General features: G+C 40.1%; 1 protein-coding gene across 6 annotated transcripts in view; it reads right to left on the bottom strand.

The window, feature by feature from the left end:
* DNMBP (dynamin binding protein) overlaps positions 1 to 23,893 on the bottom strand; it is a 113,950-nt gene that overhangs the window by 59,625 nt on the left and 30,432 nt on the right. For 5 of the 6 annotated variants that reach the window (XM_081548820.1, XM_081548779.1, XM_081548801.1 and 2 more), the window contains exons 2-4: positions 20,179 to 20,332; positions 18,537 to 18,659; positions 9,530 to 11,536 (exon numbers count right to left, since the gene is read on the bottom strand). Coding sequence is in view for 4 of the 6 variants with exons in the window: in XM_081548779.1 (XP_081404905.1) it covers positions 9,530 to 11,536; positions 18,537 to 18,659; positions 20,179 to 20,323 (2,275 nt within the window). In the remaining 2 variants the exon portion in view is untranslated. The remainder of the gene's footprint in view (positions 1 to 9,529; positions 11,537 to 18,536; positions 18,660 to 20,178; positions 20,333 to 23,893) is intronic. The other variant, XM_081548795.1, reaches the window with a different exon arrangement.

The raw sequence follows: 23,893 nt of genomic DNA, 5'->3' as shown, positions 1-23,893 counted from the left end.
GGAGAGATAAGAAAGCCCTCTTAAGTGAACAATGTAAAGGAAGAGAGGAAAACAATAGATGGGAAAGACTAGATATCTCCTCAAGAAAACTGGAGATACCAAGGGAACATTTCATGCAAAGATAGGCACAATAAAGGACAGACACGGCAAGGACCTAACAGAAGCAGAAGAGATTAAGAAGAGGTGGCAAGAATACACAGAAGAACTATGCAAAAAAGGTCTTAATAACCTGGATAACCACAGTGGTGTGGTCACTCACCTAGAGCCAGACATCCTGGAATGTGAAGTCAAGTGGGCCATAGGAACCATTACTATGAACAAAGCTAGTGGAGGTGATGGAATTCCAGTTAAGCTATTTCAAATCCTAAATGATGATGCTGTGAAAGTGCTGCACTCAATATGTCAGCAAATTTGGAAAACTTAGCAGTTGTTCACAGGTCTGGAAAAGGTCAGTTTTCATTGCAATACCAAAGAAGGGTAATGCCAAAGAATGTTCAAACTACTGCACAATTGAACTTATTTCACATGCTAGCAAGGTAATGCTCAAAACCCTTTAAGCTATGCTCCAGTAGTACGTGAACCGAGAACTTTCAGATGTTCAAGTTGCTTGTAGAAAAGGCAGAGGAACCAGAGATCAAATTGCCAACATCCACTGGATCATAAAAAAAAGCAAGAGAATTCCAGAAAAACATCTACTTCTGCTTCACTGACTAAGCTAAAGCCTTTGACTGTGAGATCACAACAAGCTGTGGAAACTTCTGAAAGAGATGGGAATACCAGACCTCCTTACCTGCCTCTTGAGATATCTGTATGCAGGTCAAAGCACAACAGTTAGAACCGGACATGGAACAATGGACTGGTTCAAAATTGGGAAAGGAGTACATCAAGGCTATATATTGTCACCCTGCTTATTTAACTTCTATGCAGAGTTCATCATGCGAAATGGCTGCCTGAATGAATCACAAGTTGGAATCAAGATTGCTGGGAGAAATATGCAGGTGATACCACCCTAATAGCAGAAAGCAAAGAGGAACTAAAGAGCCTTTTGATGAAGGTGAAAGAGGACAGTGAAAAAGCTGGTCTAACACTCAACATTCCCAAAACTAAGATCATGGTATCTGGTCCCTCACTTCATGGCAAACAGATGGGGAAAAAGTGGAAACAGCGAGAGACTTTATCTTCTTGGGGTCCAAAATCACTGCAGATGGTAACTGCAGCCATGAAATTAACACTTTGCTCCTTGGAAGAAAAGCTATGACAAAACTAGACAGCATATTAAAAAGCAGAGACATCACTTTGGTGACAAAGGTTCGTATAACTATGGTTTTTCCAGTAGTCATGTACAGATGTGAGAGTTCAACCATAAAGAAGGCTGAGTGCAGAAGAACTGGTGCTTTTGAACTGTGGTGCTGGAGAAGACTCTTGAGAGTCCCTTGGACTGCAAGGAGATCAAACGAGTTGATCCTAAAGGAAATCACCCCTGAATATTCACTGGAAGGACTGATGCTGAAGCTAAGGTTCCAATACTTTGGTCACCTGATGGGAAGTACTGATTCATCTGAAAAGACCTTGATGCTGGGAAAGATTGAGGGCAGGAGGAAAAGCGGGTAACAGAGGATGAGATGGTTGAATAGCATCGCTGACTCAATGGACATGACTTTCAGCAAACTCCCAAGAGATAGTGAAGGACAGGGAAGTCTGGCATGCTACAGGCCACGGGGTCACAAAGAGTCAGACACGACTTAGTGACTGAACAACAACAACCAATGTCAAGTTGCTTTCGCAACACACAAAATATCACGTTCGACTCATCTGCGACCCCCTGGACTGTAGCCTGCCAGGTTTCTCTGTCCACAGGATTTTCCAGGCAAGAATAGTGGAGCGGGTTGCCATTTTCCTCTCCAAGGGATCTTCTAGATGCATGGATCAAACATCTCCTATACTACAGGTAGATTCTTTATCACTGAGCTACCAGGAAAGCCCACAAGCAGAAATACTGAACACAGAGTGAAGATTAAGGTTGACTGGGACCAGGGTACAAAGAAAAGTGATCAGGATCTATCAGTTAGTATTGTTTGTAGCCGTTGCTATGTTATGAATGTATTTAAAAGCTCGTGTGTTTCAATGGCCCTGTGTGCTAACAGTAAGTCACTCTTGCAAGTAAAATAAATATTAATAAGCTTATTTGCACAGAATGTTTTATATAAGCCTTGTAAGTGATGGTCCAAGAAATATAAAATTTTAGAAGCGAAATAAGTCCTTAAATTGGCAAGTCTGACTCATGATTCTGTGTAGCGTTAAATTTTGCTCAGAGGCAAACATTCTATTACTTCGTTGTTGTTTAGTCGCTAAGCAATGTCCAACTCTTTTGCAACCTCATGGACAGTAGCCTATCAGGCTCCTCTGTCCATGGGATTTTCCAGGTAAGAATACTGGAGTGGGTTGCCATTTTCTGCTCCAGGGGATCTTCCCAACCCAGGGATCAAACCTGCATCTCCTGCATTGGCAGGTGGATTCTTTACCACTGGGCCCCCAAGGAAGCCCTCTATTATTTTAATACTACCCAAATATGTTTGCTAAGTTTTCTCCAGTGCTTGTATTTGCTACAGATTATAGTTCATTTAAGTATTTTTAACTATAGTTCTTTTAAGTATTTTAACAAGAAATGCAGAGGAGATGCAAATATTAATACTGAACTATTAATGTTGTATGTTGTTGCTGCTGTTGTTCAGTGGCTAAGTCGTGTCCAACTCTTTGCAACCACATGGACTGTAGCACACCAGGCTCCTCTGTCCTTCACTATCTCCTGAAGTTTGCTCCAATTCACATCTAGTGAGTCAGTGATGCCATTAGAGGCCAGACAGAATGAAAACCACAATCACAGAAAACTAATCAAACTGATCACATGGACCACAGCCTTTCTAACTCAAGCCATGAGCCATGACTGTAGGGCCACCCAAGACAAATGGTTCATGGTGGAGAGTTCTGACAAAACATGGTCCGCTGGAGAAGGGAATGGCAAACCACTTCAGTATTCTTGCCTTGAGAACCCCATGAACAGTATGAAAAGGCAAAAAAATGAAATAATAAAACCACAATCACAGAAAACTAATCAAACTGATCACATGGACCACAGCCTTGTCTAACTCAAGCCATGAGCCACAAGTGTAGGACCACCCAAGACAGATGTGTCATGGTGGAGAGTTCTGACAAAACATGGTCCGCTGGAGAAGGGAATGGCAAACCACTTCAGTATTCTTGTCTTGAGAACCCCATGAACAGTATGAAAAGGCAAAAAGATAAGACACTAAAAGATGAACTCCCCAGGTCGGTAGGTGCCCAATATGCTACTGGAGAATAGTGGAGAAATAACTCCAGAAAGAATGAAGAGACGGAGCCAAAGTAAAACCACTACCCAGTTGTGGATGTGACTGGCGATGAAAGTAAAGTCCGATGCTGTAAAGATGCAAATAACTGACTCATTGGAAAAGGACACCTGATGCTGGGAAAGATTGAAGGCAGGAGGAGAAGCAGTCGACAGAGGATGAGATGATTGGATGGCATCAGTCACTCAATGGAAATGAGTTTGAGTAAGCTCTGGGAGTTGGTGATGGACACGGAAGCCTGGCGTGCTGCAGCCCATGGGGTCACAAAGAGTCGGGCATGACTGAGCAACTGAACTGACTTAACTGATGCTATCTAACCATCTCATTCTCTGCCACCCTCTTCTTCTTTTGCCTTCAATCTTTCCCAGCATCAGGGTCTTTCCAATGAAATTAATATGTTGTACATTATCTCAATAAAAATTTTTTAAAAAGATGTGAATACTGTCACAAATTTATTGTCTAAAATTTGAATTAGCAAAACAATATAGCTTTCAATGGCAAAGTCAAAATCATAGCAAGCAGACAGAATATTTTAATTGTTAATAAATAAAAAGAACAGGGATTTCCCTGGCAGCCCCGTCATTAAGATTTTACCTTCCAATGCAGGGGGTGTGGATTCAATCCCTGGTAGCAGAGCTAAGATCCCACACACCTTTTGGCCAAAAACCCAAAACATAAAATAGAAGCAATATTATAACAAATTCAATAAAGTCTTTAAAAATGGTGTACATCTTTTAAAAAAGAAAGAATGTATACATGAATAACTGAATCATTTTGCTGTACAGCAGGAATTAAAACATTGCAAATCAACTGTTGATTTCTTTCAATGAAACTTAAGAAAAATAGATGCAAATAGTTGCTAGAAAATAAAAAAGAAAACCTGTCTGTACAAAAAAAAAAGTATTAGCTTATGCAAAGCAACATGCACCCTAATGGTCCCACCGAAGACGTTTTTGGATACACTCAACAATTCAACCAACATCAACAGAAACTTTTCTATGTCTGAGATATCAGTCATAAAACAAAGACCAATACCATCAGCCATCAGATAGGGTAACTAATGCTTTGTGTATTTAAAATTTTGTTTTAAAAATCACTTTTAAATATTAAATATCTGTGGTATTATTTTATAGTTTTAAAACTATTTTTATTTAACATTTATTTTGTGCTAATATTCCCTTCTTTTAATATTTTATAGTCTCAGATACCTATTATGTTAATTTTCTAATTTTGATAAATATCAGTATTTTATGATTATGTAAGATATTAGGGTTAGGGGAAGCTGAGTGAAAGCATATGGGAGCTCTACTATTTTCGCAACTTCTTTACAAATCCAAAATTATTTGAAAGTAAAAAGTAAAAAATATTTCAAAGTTTATTATCAGGTAGAGAATAATTTTACATGTCATTAAGATATATAACATTTTGGTTCATAATAATAACACATGCATTTATTTCATATATATACACATAAATCTCTGAAACTTTTAGTATAATCCTAACAGAAAAATTGTTCACTATTATTACAGTTACCACCATTATTAAGAACATATAAACAGTCTTTTTTACAGAAAATACAGAATAATTTATAATTTTAGGAATTACCAGGAATTCCAATTTCTTGTTTCTGAACCTCAGCGATTACTATCCTTCAGGAGTTTGGAAACACTGGCTGACCACAAGCAACTGACAGAAATAAATGCAAATCCTCTCTTAATGTCTTAATTCATCTCAGATCTTGATATTCTCCAGACACTATGACTAGCACACAGAAAAAGAGAATCAGACACATGATGAGTGTAGACCACATGAATGAGAACCACGTGACATTTCACTCCCAGTAAGACTTAATACCTTGAAATTATCATCAGTTCAGTTCAGTCACTCATTCATGTCCAACTCTTTGCAACCCATGGACTGCAGCACGCCAGGCCTCCCTGTCCATCACCAACTCCTGGAATTCACTCTAACTCATGTCCATTGAGTTGGTGATGCCATCCAACCAACTCATCCTCTGTCATCCCCCACAGACTATAAAACAACTATCCTTACCATATGTAAAGAAAATAAAAACCGAGCTGAAAGATACCTGCAGGAAACAGAAAACTATAAAAGATAACACATCAGATTGGGGGGGGCGGAATAGAGCTTCTAGTAAATGAGTCCTCATGACTTCATAATTCCAGAGTCTTAAGAAGGAGCAATATGAAGAATAGTATAAAGGCCATATACATTTATGTGTGAGCTCTCACGGAAATCTATACACCATCCTATACTTAAATTGAATCCATTCAGTGTATTCCCTGTTGGTCTAACTAGATTCACACTGATACCCATAAAATGGAGTTGAATGTAAACAAAATAGTCACGTATATTCTACTCTAAAACCACCAAGCACAAACCAGAGCCCCCAACTGACTACAGTTCAAATAAATAAAGTCATATCCCTTCTTCCTATACTTAAGTCTTGCAATTAAAAGTGTTTCTTAAATATATTTTTTCTAATTTCTCAAACTCCTATCAAATACCTACCATATCATAAGCATAGCTAGGCATCTGCCCATTCATTTTCTTATTAAAAAAAGAAGCAGAAGGAGCAATAGCTACAACGAACTTAATTTTTTTTTTTAAATAACCTAATTGTGGGTCTGGCTCACCACTGGACTACTTTGCTACTATTAACTGTATCTAACAAGGAGACCAGAATCTTAGCACCAATAGTCCTTAGCTCCCTAGTAGTCCAAGTTCAAACCAACAGTAGAGGTAGACCTTTGAAAGCTCTGGAAGGTAAAGCAGAAACTTCAATTTCATTCAGTTAAACTAAATTCAACTCATTAAGTATTTACTGAGTCTACTACATTTGAACACCACACCAGGTGTGTGGGAAATGGCACACCCACTATCGCACAGTAGCTGTCTTCTCATTAGGCTTAAAATTTTCATGGAGAGGTATAGAAATAACTAAATATTAATCAGGATTAGACAAATACTATATCAAAAGTTCTTTAAGGATTTCCCTCGTGGTCCAGTGATTAGGAATTCATCTGCTAATGCAGGGGACACAGGTTCAATCCCCGGTCTAGGAAGACTCCATATACTGCGAAGCAACTAAGCCTGTGCGCCACAGCTACTGAAGCCCGCTCATCCTAGAGCCCATGCTCAGCAACAAGAGAAGCCACTGAAATGAGAAGGCTGCAACGAAGAGTGCCCCCACTCGCCGCAACCAGAGAAAGCCCACACGCAACAGTGAAGACCAAATCCCACCAAAAATATATAATTTTTTAAAAGGTTTAAATTTACGCCTTAGAGTTCAAGATTAGAGATTGTATGGGACTGCACTGGAGGGTTAAAGGCTGGTGTTCAAACTGATTAATTTCTGCCTCTTCTAAGAGACTGCTTACATTGCTGGATGTACTTTTTTATGAAGACAGAAAAAGATGACCTTAAGAGGCACTGTCAGTGACTGCAACAAATAAGTAATTTCATCATATTAGCAATTGATACAAATAATACATCTATTAAACATCAATCAGGTCAACAGTAACACTGCCAATATTGTATATGGTGGAGTCAGATAAAGAAAAGTCTTCCTGATTAAGACTATACCCACCTACTGTGGGTCTTTCATTGCACTGAACTTTTAGAATTAAAAAAAAAATAGTAAGAACACCAGCTGAATTATTAAATTAGTTCTGAAAAAGAAGGTCAGTAGAACAGGACTTCCTTGGTGGTCCAGTGGTTAAGAATCTGCCTGCCAATGTAGGGAACGTGAGTTCAATCCCTGGTTGGGGAAGATTCCACGTGGCACGGAGCAACTAAGCCTGTGCACCACAACTACTGAAACCCACGCGCCCTAGAGCCTGTGCTCGACAACAAGAGAAATCACTGCAATGAGAAGCCTGTGCACCACAAGGAAGAGTAGCCCCACCTGCCCCAACTAGAGAAAGTCCTGGCACAGCAACGAAGATTCAGTGCAGCCAAAATAAAATAAATACATTAAAAAAAAAAAAAGGTCAGTGGAATAAAAAAAGAATATCAATTTCATCTGTTAGTACCAGTCCATTACTGGAATGTTGAATATAACATTTCTCTGGAACACTACTAATTCTAAAAAGTATCATTATTGAGAAATTATTGCTGCCTGGAATTTGAGAGAATTTTGTTCTGCTACCTGTACATCTAATGCAAGAACAGTTTACAAGTATATCTCAAAAACTGTATGTATCGAAGGTGATGGAGAATCTGAAGCTTGCTATGGCTTTGAGGATATAGCACTGAACCAGTGTTCCCTTAGGATTCCTTTTTAGGCCCTCTGAAGTCATCAAGCTATCTGGCATTCCTCCAAGAGTTCAGATACTCATATTAAATGAACACCCTCTCGAGGACAAGCCTAAGTGCTCACCCTTGTGCTTCACCTTGAGAGCAAATGTTGCCGCTGCCACAAATGGCCTCTGGGTCCAGTGACCTGGCTGGTCTCTAATTCATGACCCTGCAAGTGCTCCAGGACACCCTCCCAGAGCCATACCTCTGATTTTGGAGTTCTCACAGAACTATGCCTACTGGCACAGCAATTCTTGCCTGAGCATATTTTAGACAGAGGTTTCCTTTCTTTTTGTAATCCATTTGCTTTCCATCTTTCAGAAAATTACTCGATTTCTGGTCTTCCAATAGTACTCTTTCTTCTTGGATTTTTTTTTTCATTCACTTTTAGAGATCTAAAGGACAAGGGGAGGTAGGTATGTATACTTGGTCTGCCATCTTGATTCAAACTCCCTGGGCCACCATCGGAAAGTGGAAAGTGAAGTTGCTTAGTCGTGTCCGACTCTTGACACCCCATGGACTGTAGCCCTCCAGACTCCTCCATCCTTGGGATTCTCCAGGCAAGAATACTGCAGTAAGTAGCCATTTCCTTTTCCAGGGAATACGCAGCTTTTATTTATTAGGATCCTGCAACTCCTAGATCCATAGAGTGCTTTTTATTACTGATTTTCTTAAGGAGATATAGGTTTAGAGCTTTCTAGCACATATGCGAAAGGGCATGCATTCATGCTCTCCTTGGGCCCTAGACCAGTCGCTGTTGTCTCACTCTTTTCCTACTTTATAAATTATTTCTTCTGGCAATCTGGTGAATACAACTGGAGAATACACCAGTATTCTGGTGAATACAACTCCAGACACTGGTTACCCCCAAGTTAAGGGATAGCATTTAAAATTTTGAATGTGCAAGGTGGGAAACAGTAAACCATAATAGTTAAAGCCAAGAGCTTAATTCCCAGCTCCCTTGGCAAGCTACTTAACCTCTACCAGTATTGGTTTCATCATCTATGAAGTAGCCATATTAATTAATCTGGTACTTTCAAGGTGGCTGTGAAGATTCTTTGTGACAAATGCTTACTGATGCACTGATAAATGTTTGTTATTATTTTTATTGAAACATAGTCCTTGGGCCACAAAGATACAAGATGCCATTTTTCCCATGAGTCTTAGCCTGAAAGTTTTTAGTCCTTAGCAGAGTCTGGTTAAGGAAAGTTCTATTCAGGGACTTCCATTTGCACAACTGCTATGAATGTCACCAAGGTAGAGGAGGTATAAATGTCTCTGAGGTCTGAACAGCAAATGTAGTCAGAAGATTACAGAGGTCACAGGACACATTCAGACAGAGTAATCTAACTGTTGTGACAGGGTAAGAATTTAGGTAATAAAAACACAAATTAGGGGCTTTCCTAGTGGCTCAGTGGTAAAGAATTTGCCTGCCAGTGCTGGAGACATGGGTTCGATCCCTCGTCCGGGAAGATCCCACATGCTGTGGGACAACTAAGTCCGTGTGCCACAACTACTAAGCCTGTGCTCTAGAGCCCAGGAGCCACAACTGAAGCCCGTACACTCTAGAGCCTACACTCTGTGACAAGAAAAACTGCCACAATGAGAAGTCCCTGTACCACAACTAGAGAGCAGCCTATGCTCGCCAAAACTAGAGAAAAGCCCATGCAGCAACAAAGACGCAGCACAGCCAAATAAATAAATAAAAAGCAAATTATCCTTAGTTGTCCATCAAAAATGGTAACATATCCCTAAAAACTTGGGTAGGCTGTTATATGGACTTGTATCAAGAAACAAGTATATACTATCTTCTAATCACTTACCTCTAAGTTGCTGGAGTTCCATGTTCAAACTCTCAATGTTACTCTCATAGAACTCAAGATTCTGAAGGGTCTCTGCCCTCAGTGATTCCTCTTGCTTCTCCTCCAGCAGTAAGTTGAGCTCTTCCTGAGCCCTGCGGCACATATCTAAGTCCTGTTCCATCTCTTGAATCCTCACCAAGACCAAGGGACACTGGGAAGCTTGGTCCAAAGTCTTGTCCATGTTCTCAGGGCCCTCCTTTTCTAGGCTCTCCCAGCCAGGATGGTTACAGGTTAAGAGCTTGGGGGGTACTGCATTTGTTCTCTGCTGGGCTGAGGGAGGCAGGGGAGCTGGGCGAGAGGGTCTCATTGCCAAAGGTGGATCCAGTCTCAGGTTCTGGTCTCCCGGCACATGGGGAGGAGTGGATGCTGGAGTACAGGGACGGGGTGGTGGGGGCCTTAGAGCTTTTCTCCTTTCAGGCAACTCCTGCTGAGTTGTTAGCTTTGAGGAACCTCGGAAAATATCCTTTTCAGAGTTAAAGTCCATGATAGAAAAGTGGCGCAAAATTTTATCTGTTTCTGGGCAGGGCCCTGACAAGCTCTTCTCAAACTCTATCAGTTGTTCTGTCAACTTTGAATCCAGGTCCGTGTTGCCTTCTCCTTGTGACCGTGTCATGGCTTCCAGGGCAGGTGCCTTGTCTTGCAGACCAGGCTTCATCTCTGATCTGTCTGGGGTGAAGCAAAAGCTGGAACCACTTTCTTTGGGTGTGCAGTGCTTTTTCACACATCTTGCCAGGCCCTGGAGCTGAGAGCTCAACTGGCTGGGTCTGACTGCCCTGGAGGCAGTGAGGGAAGAGGTGCTGTGAAGAGGTGGCCCTGGTTTCTGCAGGGTTTTCGGCTGGGAGTATGAAGTTCTTCTGGGAGGTAGGCTGGAGTAGTCTCGAGTCCTTGTTTCTAGAGGAAGAGAGCCAGAATACTGGTCTGGGCTTGGGTGGCTTCCTCCTCTCATAGAGTAATACTGGTTTCTCTGCAATTCAGGATGAAAAGGTACTGGAGGTTGGGACGCAACACCATTGACGACCTCTGAAGGATCCTTCGTGGAAGAGCATTTGTCAAGAAGCTGCTCATGCCCCGCACTTGGGCTTCTCGGGGGCCCTTCTGAGGGGTCCACGTCCCAGTGAGACTGTTTATTTTCTTCACACTCAGAAGTCAGGTGCTCCAGGGTGGAAGTGGATGTTTCAGAAATAACACAGTTAGACTTCTCTGCTTTATACTCATGAAATTCATGTCTTTTTCCTTCTGCTTCTAAGGAGTTCTCGGAACAATCCAAAGGTGTGTCAGGAATGTTGGTGAGGTCGCTCTCCTGTGGCAGATCCATGGTTTCCTCCACCCTTGTTTGAGGACATAACTTTACAAACCGGTAAGGAAAGATGCCTGTCCTGCCCTTCAGCGACCCTTCGAGCCAGCCATCTTCCAAGGTGCCCAGGATTCGGATTTTATCACCTACTTCAAAATCCAGCTCATTTGGCTCCAGGGCCTGGAATCTGTAGAGGGCAATTCCATAGGTGCCCGGCTGCTCACTGTCCTCTTCTGGCTCCTTCTCTTCTCCTGTACTGATATCTACTTCACCATTACTAATGCAGTCATCACAATTTCCAGAACTGACCGATTCATCCACAGTCCTCAGGGGCCCCAAAAGCTCTACAAAACCTTCTGGAAAAATGCCTCTTCGACCCTCTAGTTCCCCTTCAAACCAGCCTGGCTCAGGAATTCCAATAATGGTAATCACATCCCCTTCTCTGAAGTCCAGCTCCTCATCCAGCTGGGCAGAAAGCCCCATCAGCGCCCGGGCTTGTCCCATGGAATATTCGGGAATCTGGAGAAGAGCACTCTGTGAGTGCCACTGCCGACTCTGTGAGGAGAGGCAGAGCTCCCTAACACACGAGGATGGGAAGAAGCCCCGGGCGCCCCAGCAGTTTCGGCCCTGCAGCCAGCCACCAGTCAGAGTGCCATCGAGAATCACTAGGTCACCTAAAGAAAGAGAAGAGAAGCAGAGATAATGACTTCCATTATCACCCCAGGAGGACAGTGGTATAAGTAATAGTGCAATTCATCATCTTAAACACCTACCAAATTCAACGGAATGTAAATCTAGAGTTCTCAGGGCATAAACACTTTCTGACAATTTAGTGACAATAGAGTGAACATTCCTGTAAACCTGTGGTTTCCAAAATGTGGTCCTCAAAACCCTGGGGGTGGATCCCTAAGAATCTTTCGGAGAGTCTGTGAGGTCAAAACTATTATATTTTTTTCACTTCATCCAAAACAATGTAATGTGGCAAACTGAATACTGATTCAAATAAAAGAATCTAGATTTCTTCTATTTTTAAATTAAATTTTAAAAAAACTGTTGAGTGCATTGCATGGCTCGCAGGATCTTAGTTCCTCGACCAGGGATTGAACTTGCACCCTCAGCAGCGAAAGCACAGAGTCCTACCTACTGGACCACCAGGAAATTCCCTAGATTTCTTCTACTAAACCAAATATTAAAGACATCTGCAAAAAATGTAAACAAATGTTACTATTCTCACTAAATTTTTTGTTTAGGAAACTAGTTATTTTTCATAATATGTTATTCATGTTATTAATGTTAACATGCATTTAAAAAATAAATTGATAATTTTAAAAAATTCTCAGCTTTAATAGCTAATGTAAATATTAATAGACTCACAGAAGCAAGTATTCTTTAGGTTCTCAAAAATTCTAAGAATGTAAATGAATCCTAGGATCAAAAAGGTTGAGAAATGCTACTATCAACAAGTTTGTACCACTGGATTTATTTATAAATGATGGAGAATACATTCATTTCCACTAGAAGCCTTTGAATATGTTGATCTAATTTTTCACACTAAGTTACATTCAATATCAAAAATTAGCAAAGAAAGAAATCTTCAAAGTCCCTCTTGAAGAATCCTTATCCTGAAAATACATCATAATGAAATCTTAAAAGAGTATTCAAGTAATCAGGACTTTGTTTTTGAAAATAATCAGTAATTTCAATATTGTTGTTTTAAGCTATCGTCACAAAATATACACTAAACAGTTAGCATCTGTCTTACTGCTGAAGAAGGTGAGGCGTGGAAAAGACAGGGCACAGTGCTTGTTTCTGAAAAAAACGAAACTGAAATTCAACCTATTATGATTCACCCCAGTTAACAAATTCCTCTGTAGTTTTGCAGCAAATTGTTTTGCAGCAAACTTTTAATTTTCTAATTATGAACTATTCATTTTGTAGATTATCGATTTTAATTTTTTTAAACTTTCTTAACATCTAAGTCAATTTCCCTTTCATGCTGCTAAGTCGCTTCAGTCGTGCCCGACTCTGTACGACCCCATAGACGGCAGCCCACCAGGCTCTGCCGTCCCTGGGATTCTCCAGGCAAGAACACTGGAGTGGGTTGCCATTTCCTTCTCCAATGCATGAAAGTGAAAAGTGAAAGTGAAGTCGCTCAGTCATGTCTGACTCTTAGCGACCCCATGGACTGTAGCCTACCAGGCTCCTCTGTCCATGGGATTTTCCAGGCAAGAGTGCTGGAGTGGGGTGCCATTGCCTTCTCCATGAGTAGAGGTGATTAAGGAATGCAACTGGCCCAAGTAAAGTAAGACCAGGAGAGCAAAGCACCTGGCAAAATCATGAGGCCTTTTATAGTCAAGCATACTTGAATGCTGGATTATCGTTTAGGGTATCAATTTATACGCTCTTTTTATAAAAATTAAGTCTATTTTCTTACCAAGTGAATTAGATGCAATACCGGTAGGTACCACTTCTCTTTTTTGTTTCAAGAATCTGGTATAATGCCTTTCACACAGCAAGCACTCAATGTCCACTTCATTATTAGTGAAGATTATTCAATTTCCCAGTAAATATATCTTCCCTTCAAAACTAGCTCCACGCTGCCAACTTCCTTTTGTTCTATAATTTCTTCTCTCAAAACATTTATTCCATTCATCACTTGCTCGTTGCTACCATCTAGTCCAACTGTCATCATCTCATTCTTTTAAAACTTTCCCCAGACACTGTCTCTTCCAACCTACCAAACTAAGACTATAAACGTACCAATTTTATCATACCCTTCCCCTGCTCAAATGTTTACCACGGGACATGAAGGCTTCTTCCTATTAACCAAGGCTTCTTCTACAATAATCTATTCTTACTACCTGAAATATATTAAAAGAAAATAAGCTTGCTCTGAATGTTCTTCAAAGAGGTTTAGTTACTAAGCTACCAAAAGAAAGTGTTCGTGAAAGTCGCTCAGTCGTGTCTGACTCTTTGCGACCCCACGGACTATACAGTTCATGGAATTCTCCAGGCCAGAATACTAGAGTGGGTAACCTTTCCCTTCTCCAGGGGATCTTCCCAATGCAGGGATCAAACCCTGCATTGCAGGCAGATTCTTTACCAGCTGAGCTACCAGGGAAGCCCAAGCTACCAAAAGGCTGTTCTTATGTTTTCACCTCAATGCAACCTGGCATTCACATCCAGATACAACCTCCCCTAACCCCATCTCCAGCTATCCAGTATTATCTCATCTCTGAGAACCTAATTCCATACAAGGGGACTTTCACTGTCTCCTAGACAAGCCTCTCCATCTGAAATCTTAGCATATTTCTCTAATAAACCTTAGAGGACTACACACATCTTGGCCATCTGTAGTCTATTGAAGAAATTATCACTTACATCAACAATTTTGACACTTGTATGTTTATAGACTATACAGCTCCTAATGTAAGATTTTTGCATTTAGTGGTAGGCACTAAATCATTTTCACTGATTTCATACTGATCTGCTTAGATGTTCCTGAAAAATAGGGTCTTGGTCCTTAATTTCCATTTTCCTTTAATTTTTGATTCAATATCCCGTTGGTCAGAGCTTGGGGTCCTGAGAATTACAAGTGACTTTTCCCCATTCCAACAGGACCACAGAAGAAACTCACTGGAGACATGGCTACTGTGCAGACACAACAAGCCTTCTGGTGAACAAGAATAAAAGTGTGCCATAACTCCCACTCTACTGGCTTTGAAATGAACTGGCTTTTTAAAAGCTGCAGAATCAGAATATTTTCTTGTAATGCCAGATCTCTACGAAATCCTTACAATAGGATTTGTTTCCCTATTTTCTGTTGAGTGACTGTTTTGATAGGCTTTATTATCTGCAGACTGTCATTCTGTTGATTATTTTTTTTAAAGTCACAATTTAGTCCCTGAAAAGCACTTCAGAGATAATTTTGTTGAATACTTTTATTTTATATAGCCCCGTTACTGAGTTTTTTGCATTCTGATTCTTTAGGAATAGAGGCTACTTGGTCATTTCTAGACTTCAAAAACAACAATATGAGGAACTCCTGGAAACAGTGACCTGATTTTGAGAATAGAAAAATAGGAAAAGAAAGAAAGAAAGAAAAATAGGAAGTGGGGTGACTCTTAGGGTCAGCCTGAGCCTTTTACTTATGCACAATTAACCTCAGTCACCACAGTGCTTGTTTCTTCTGTTAAATTTTTATTATATTTGAACAAGAAATGCATTAAGAATAAGATGATAAGAAACTCCTAGAGTCTGAATGTAAGTAGTCTGGCTCTGCAGGTATTAGGTCCTCACTCAATCCTAGTACCCAGGGACTCTGTACTCTATGCAGTCTGACCACACTCTTTACCTAGGCTTCCACATGAGCCATATCAGAACCTTAATCCTGATATCTCACACACATGACACCAGAAATTTATGACAACAAGTGCTTTAACTGATAATTATCATTTATCTATTTATAAATAAATTTGTAAATTTAATTTTTATTGGTCTTTTTTGGGGGTAGGGAGGTAGACTAAAAGCATGGGGTTGTAAGCAAGGAATAAGCATTCTGTATTGCGTAAGGCAAATATTTCATCACTCTCACTTTTTTTTCTCTCCTCTTTCACTGTCTTTCTTGGCCATACTCTCGTTTTGTTTTTTGTTGTCTCTCTTTTCCCCCCTCTGTATTTTTTAGGATAGCACTCGCATTGATCTTTCTAAGAGACAAACTTGTTCCTGAATTTAAATATAACTCAAACTACAGGGAACAGATCAAAACAAATGGGAAGCTTCAGGCAAAGGAGAAAGGGTGACACCTGCTGGAAGAACCACTGGTGGTTTTCATTCCAAATAGAATCTCCCTGGAAAATGTAGACACACACAGAACTTCACATAATTATCAAGAAACGAGGCCCCCTGAAGCACATCTATGAACTCCAGGATGAGAACAATAAAATCACTAACTTTTACTGAGTGCTTACCCTGTGCCAGATGCTTTAATGTATAACCTCATTTAGTCCTCATGACTACCCTGAGGTAGGTATCATCATTTGTAGATAAGGACACTGAGGCCAAGAGAACTTAAATAATTAGACCAAAGTCAATAGCTACAGAGTTGTGAAGCTGGATTTAAACCTAGGGACATCAGAATTCTTACCCCCTAAGCTATATTGCCAGCTCTAACTACATATAATATATATTTATTAATTATACATATATATAAATAATATAATTTTATAGTTAAAATAGATATACATAACAACCAAAGGCAGCATGGTAAAACAAAACAGATCTCAAACATTATCCCACATGCTCTTAAAGGTTTCCAAATCCCTCTCGACATACGTTAAAATCACAGAAGAGGAGACACTTCACTGCTACACTGAAGGATCAAAGGAAAGGTAAAGAAACACCAGGGAACGGGATTAATAGTACTAGAGATAAAGTACTAGGAATAAAAGAATGTATACACTCACGAGCAGAGACACTGATCTTCATAAACCATATGTAGTATAAAACAATAGAAAATCAAAGGAATTAAAATCACTTCTGTGTCTCATGCTAAACTTCCCAGAAAAATAAAAACTGTATACATATACCTAACTTCCCCATCTTCAAAGGCTATATGTCCTAATCAGAAGACATACAGAACTAAAAGATGTGAAAAGCATAGAAGGAAACAGAGCTGAATAGTCAGCGTGTTAACTGGCAGACAGTAAAGTATCACAGACGAGAACAAGATAAAACCATTAATAATTAATAATATATCTCATTCTATTCTCTCTTTTCCTATGCATCCCCTCCCAGCATTCTTTCCTTTTGAGCTCTGCTTATGTTTTTAAGGGGCTTCCCAGGTGGTGCTAGTGGTAAAGAACCCACCTCCCAATGCAGGAGACTTAAAAAGAGACTTGGGTTTGATCCCTGAGCGGGGAAGATTCCCTGGAGAAAGGCATGGCAACCCGCTCCAGTATTCTTGCCTGGAGAATCCCAGGGACAGAGGAGCTCCTCAGGCTTAACTTGTTAAAAACTAGTTAAGATAAGATCTACAGGCTCCAGGATCCAGCCTGACCTTGAGTCAGTCTTCAGAGAGGTGATTTGTGGCTGAAAGGTCCACACTAAGGTCTTCCTGAAAATCTCTTTGGTGGCCCTGGGATTCCTGAGGTGGATTTTAACTTGAAAGCAAGTTCACAACACATTAGTCCAGTCTTCTCAAGGGAAGCATTCAGCAGAAAATCTCTCTGTTTAGTACCTAAGACAACTTTGTGCTTAGCCTCTTAGTCACGTCCAACTCTTTGAGACTCCATGGTCTGTAGCCCACCAGGCTCCTCTGTCCATGGGATTTTTCAGGCAAGAATGCCAGAGTGGGTTGCCATTTCCTTCTCCAGGGGATCTTCCTGACCCAGGGATCGAACCCATATATTCTATGTCTCATGCACTGCTTGTGGATTCTTTACTAACTAAGCCATCGGGAAAGACAACACAAGATATGACATGAAGTAAACAAACTAATTCCAGAAGCCACACTCTCAAATTCCTTAAATGTTGTAGACATACTGTATATTCCCATACAGTATACTGTTATACACAGAATAATAGATAACAAAGTCGTATCAATGTTGTTAGCCACTGGGCTCTGGCCCTTTCTCCACATCTTCTGACTGGTCTGACTGACATGGACTCAACCCTCCAATGGAAGAACTGTGAGTATGAACAGATAAGGTTCCCTGCTGTAACATCTTCCTCTATTTCTGTCTTCCCAACACTGACTAGCAAAAATGTATTCAGAACAGAGGTAGGGCTCAGGGTAAAGTGAAGACAAGAAACTCTGACAACTGACTTTGAGGATTAAGGTCAAAGTCCACTTTTCCTTTCTTCTCACTGAATAAAGGTTAGGGAGTTTACTTGGTCTCTCTCCCTCATATGTGTACATGATTTAAGAAATTAAGCCTATTCCAGGACTTCCCTGGTGGTCCAGTGGTGAAGAGACTGTGTTTCCATTGCAGGGGGCATGGGTTTGATCCCTGGTTAGGGAACTAAGATCCCACATGTCGTGAGGTATGGCCCAAAAAAGAAAAGGAAACCTTTAGTGCCATACTCAAAAGAGTAAGTAACAATATTAATATATCCAATAAATTATATAATTCTGATGACTGCTGTGAGTCACACAACTGCACTGATCATAAGCCTCAGTTCGTGGAACACTACTGGTTCCTGTGCTTATGCAGAAATGTATGGGCGTACGTACGTGCTGAAATGGTTTAGTCACTCTAGACATTCATAAGTCTATCAGAGTACATGAAGCGAGAAATACTTGAAATATCACTGAGACATGACTATGACCATCTGTTTAAAACCACTTCCTTTTAAATTTGTTCTGATGAGAACTTTAATAACATTACCTAATAGTTGGGTAGCAATGGGAATGTTTTGCATCTCTGCCTTAATTTGCATACCACAATTCCTGCTCTATTATTGTACATTAATAAATAAGTTTTAGTACCTATGACTTGACTACACAAGATATAGAGAATGAAATGAGACTATATTTGTGAGAAAAAAATACTGTAGAAATTATAAAATGCTACTCAAAGATAAGGATTTATTATTGTCAGCTCTATCTTGGTATTATTGAAGACTCTCTAGAGGTTAACTACTTAACAGACTACTCTTGGGTGATCAACTTACCTCGATGGAGAGGAAGACTGTTCAGTTCTAGGGATGTAAATTCACAGATACAGACATACAGTCTCTCGCCCTCTTTTAGACTGGGAATGGTAACAACTTCTACAAAACTGCTGGGGAACTGTCCTGAAAATAAAATCAAACATTTCCAGTATTAAAATTCCTTTTTCCTGTTTGTGTACCACACGACAAAAAAAACTTTTTTTCTGAGCTCATTTATAGACCCCAAATTAAAAACTCACTGAGTACTCATAGCTGGAAAATCTATTGTAGAAAATGTGCAACGCACAAAATTAGGTGCCTGCAGAACACAGAGAGTGTAATTCAATCCGATAAGCATTTAATGGGTGTCACTCTATCAAAGGCACACTGCAGAGGGGGAAAAGAGTATGACAATCTTGGCCCTGAAAGATCTTAAAATGTAATTCAGACATAAAATCTAATTCAGACATAAGCATTAATTCAGTCTGAAATCCAGTGTCAACTCTTAGGTATACAAATTACTATGGAAGTTCAGAGAAGGCAGAAAACAGGTCAGGAAGAAAATGAAAAATTTTATGAAAAAAAACTACAGTTGAGTCTGAAGATGGGCAGGGTTTTAATAGGTAATAGTAGACAGACAGGCCTGTCAGTTGGAAAGCATCAGGAAGTTTAGCTGATTCCACCTTTTATATATCTCTTGCATCTATCCACTATCTCAAGGCTCATCGCCTCGGTCCAAGCCACGGCTACTTCTCACCTCGACTACTGCAACAACTTCCCATCTCACCTCCCTGCTTTTGGCTTTGCTCTCTCCTATCATTCTTCAATTTGAGGCAGAGAGCTTTGTAAAATACAAGTCTGACTGTGCTTGAAGCACGTTTACAGCAGCCCATTTCCATAACCCCTTTCCACAGCATGCACTGTCCTCCATGATCTAGTCTCTGTTCATCTCCCCATGCCATCTCCCCCACCTCAACCATTCACACTTCATGCCAGACTGAACTTTTCTCAGTTCCTCCGTGCTCTTTTCCTCTTGTTCCAGGGCCCCTGAATAAGCAATCCTCTCTGCCTATCCTCTTTGACTTGCTAACTCTGACACACCATTTTTATCCTAGCTGAGGTATCGCATCTACTGGGAAATAATCTATTATCCCCCAAATATGGGTTAAGTATCAACAGAGTCCATTCTAAGGACTGTAAGATATACTCCAAGCCAGACGTACATAAATATATGCAAGTTAAAGGCTGGATTTAACACAGATGCATATTGTGGGAGAAGAACTTCTAGCCTCCTCCTGAATTCATGAAAGAAACTGGTGCTAATATATGTTTTCAAGAATAGAAAAAAGGAAACCAGGCGCATGCAAAGTGGGAGTTAAGTGCATCTAGGGTACAGGGCATTTAATAAATTTAGGTCACCCAGGGATTTAGGAGGGCAGCTGGTACCTAACCATGTCAACCTTTTAAAGGAACCTGCAAGGGGAGATGCAATGATAACAGACATTCTCTCCTCACTGGTAGAAACCACAGCAAACACATACAGAAAACACAAAAGGATCTGAAGTTTATTTATTGGGCTTGTTATTAAACCTTAATTTTTAATATGGAAAGAAGGGAGGGCCTGTGGCCTATTTTGAATGTGAAGAATCATTAAGCCTCTTACCTGTCACATCCTCTTTCTTTCCTAGAAGCCAAAATTCATCCACCACTGCCAATACCTCAATAATATCTCCCACAAAGAGTGGCAGTTCTTCTGACACGCTAGGGCAGAAGTCAAAGATGGCTCGAACCACTGAGCCAGCCTCCATCTTTTAAACCTGGAAAGAAAGGTCAAAAGAAATGGGAAAGAAGAATTATTTAAGACATTGCAGTACAGACCTATATCTTGAGAATTACCATTAAGATATAAAGGTACTTATATGAAGTCAAAGTAAATAAGAAGTTTGTACTTTTAAAAAATCAGAATGCTATCTCATTTATTTATTTAGAAACAATAATTTCCTCATACATTTCCATTTGATTTTCAAAGTCATTCTGGAATCGAAAAAAAAAAATGATCTATAGCTATGAGTAATAGAAAACATGCAATGTGGAAATGCAAACTTTCCAATATGCTTGAGGAAGGCAATACGGAAATTAACATTTTTAAAGTACAAGGCAAGAGGGTACTTTTAAAATATGGTATTTAAAAGGTAGGGAATTGAAATATGGCATTTCATCTACTCCCCATAAGTATCTCCTTTTCTGCTTATTTATTTCTTCCCTTTATATTTCCACATTTATTTTATTTTTTCAAGTTTTATTGATATAATTGACATACACCTCTGCATAACTTTTTGCTTTCCTGGTGGCTCAGATGGTAAAGAGTCTGCCCGAATGCAATGCAGGAGACCTGGATTCAATCCCTGGCTTTGGAAGATTCCCTGGAGAAGGCAATGGCAACCCACTCCAGTAATTCCATGGACAAAGAGAAGCTTAGTGGGCTATAGTCCATGGGGTTGCATAGAATTGGACACGACTAAGTAACTAACAGAGTATATTCTGCTTAAGTTTAAAGTATAGAGCATAATAATTTGACTTACATACATCATGAAGTGATTATTGCAATAAGTTTAGTGAACATCCATTATTTCATGTAGATACAAAATTAAAGAAATGTATTTAAAAATTACATTTTAAACATGTATTTTTCCTTCTGATGAGGGCTCTTAGGATGTACACTCCTAATAACTTTCACACATAACATACGCAGTATTAATTATACAGATCATGTTGTATGTTACATCCCTAGTACTTACTTATCTTACAGTGAAGTGACTGAAAGTCGCTCAGTCATGTCCGACTTTTTGTGACCCCATGAACTGTAGCCCACCAGGCTCCTCAGTCCATGGGATTCTCTAGGTAAGAATACTGGAGTCGTTTGACATGCCCTCCTCCCAGGGGATCTTCTCAACCCAGGGATTGAACCTGAGTCTTCTGCTGGGAGTTTATGCCTTTTGACTGCCTTCACCCAATTCCCCCAGCCACCTCTGCCCTATCTATGGTAACCACAAAATCTGATCTCTTTTTCTGAGTTTGTTGGTATCTGAAATATAGTTGACCTACAACACCATGTCACTTCCTGTTACACAACTTGGTGATTCAATAGTCCTATACATTTCAAAATGATCACCATGATAAATCTAGTCATGATATGTTATCATACAAAGATAGGAGTTATTAACTATATTCCCCACACTATACATTTCATACTTGTGATTCATTTATTTTACAACTGGAAGTTACTTCTTAAACTCTCTCATCTATTTGCTTCCTCCTCCTGCCTACCTCCCCTCTGGCAACTACCTGTTTGTTCTTTGTGTCTATGACTCTGTTTCTGTTTTATGTTTGTTCATTCATTTTTTAGATTTCACATATAAGTGAAATCATACAGTATTTGTCTTTCTCTGACATTTCATTTAGCATAATGCCCTCTAGATCCATTCACGTTATCAAAAATGGCAAGATTCCATTCAGTTCAGTTCAGTCCGGTCGCTCAGTCGTGTCCGACTCTTTGCGACCCCATGAACCGCAGCACGCCAGGCCTCTATGTCCATCACCAACTCCCTGAGTTCACCCAAACCCATGTCCATCGAGTCAGCGAGGCCATCCAGCCATCTCATCCTCTGTTGTCCCCTTCTCCTCCTGCCCTCACTCTTTCCCAGCATCAGGGTCTTTTCAAATGAATCAGCTCTTCACATCAGTGGCCAAAGTACTGGAGTTTCAGCTTCAACATCAGTCCTTCCAATGAACACCCAGGACTGATCTCCTTCAGGATGGACTGGCTGGATCTCCTCGCAGTCCAAGGGACTCTCAAGAGTCTTCTCCAACAACACAGTTCAAAAGCATCAATTCTTCAGTGCTTTCATTCTTTGTTATGAATTAGTAATATTCCATTATACACACACACACACATATATATATGTATGTACACACATACACACAGATATAACCACATCTTCTTCATTTATCTACTAACAGGCACTAAGTTTGCTTCCTAAGTTTATAGCTTTTGTAAATAATGCTGCAATGAACATAGGGGCTCATCTCTCTTTCTGAATTAGCTTTTGTCAGATAAATACCCAGGACTGGAATTGCTGGATCACACGGTAGTCCTATTTTTAATTTTTTGAGGAACCTCCATACTGTTTTCCATAGTGGTTGTACCAGTTTATATTCCCACCAACAGTGCATAAGGGTTCCCTTTTCTCCAGATTACATCCTTGCCAACATATGTTATTTGGTCTCTTTAACAGCCAATATGGTAAGTGTGAAGTGACATCTCATTGCAGTTTTAATTTGTATTCCCTGATGACCAGAGGTGTTGAGCATCTCTTCATGTTCCTGTTGCCCATCTGTATACCTTCTTTGGAAAAATGTCTAGACCCTCTGTTCATTTTTTTAATGGGGTGTTTATTTGATGCTGAGTTGGTTATATCATTTGCAAATATCTTCTTCCATTCAATAGGTGGTGTTTTTGTTTTGTTGATAATTTTCTTTGCTATACAAAAGCTTTTTAGTTTTGCATAGTCTCTCTCCACGACTACCTTAAAGATGAGGGTACTGAGGCTCAGAAAGTTAGAAAACTTAATTTGTTCAAGATCACAGAGTTTATAGCAGCAGGGCCAGGATTTGGACTGAGGGCATTCTGGTCCCTACTTACTTCTATTTTTAAAAAAGAAAAGAAAAAGTAAATCGACCTGAATAACAGCAACAGTAGTGCAGATTTAAAATGCATTGAAAAATAAAAATCCATAAAAAGAACAAGAAAAGACTATGTAGATGGCGCCTCCAGACAAGACTGAGTACACAATACCACATCAAGAATGTGTTTTCTGTTCAAAGACACCTACAGTCCAAATTTGCATACTACCTGTTATTGTATCTGTGTTGTTGTAAGACACATTGTCTGTTATTCTCTGTCAAGGGAGCCTAAGTGTATGCTCACCTAGTGGCTCAGATGGTAAAGAATTTGCCTGCAATGCAGGAGACCTGGGTTTGATCCCTGGGTCGGGAAGATCCCCTGGAGAAAGGAATGACTACCCACTCCAGTATTCTTGCCTGGAGAATCCCATGGACAGAGGAGCCTGGCAGGCTCTATTGGGCCACAGACAGTCAGACATGACTGAGCAACTAACACTTCACTTCAAGCAACAGAAAGGAAGGCAATAAAAAGGAGGGCATATGTATACTGGAAACCCTCAAGATTACTTTACTCTTCTCCCAGGTCTTTTACACAAAGCAACAGAAGACCTCCAGAGTGTCCAGGCCCCAAGCCTACTGTTCTTTATTTGCCTCAAGTATTCATTTGGTGCTGGTAGAGATGAGGACTCTAACCT

Source organism: Giraffa tippelskirchi, chromosome 2, assembly GCF_054371585.1.
Source record: "Giraffa tippelskirchi isolate mGirTip1 chromosome 2, T2T-mGirTip1v1.2.pri, whole genome shotgun sequence".
Taxonomy (NCBI): Eukaryota; Metazoa; Chordata; class Mammalia; order Artiodactyla; family Giraffidae; genus Giraffa; species Giraffa tippelskirchi.
The sequence above is the reverse complement of the archived record's forward strand: the minus strand, read 5'-3'. Positions and strand labels throughout refer to the sequence as shown.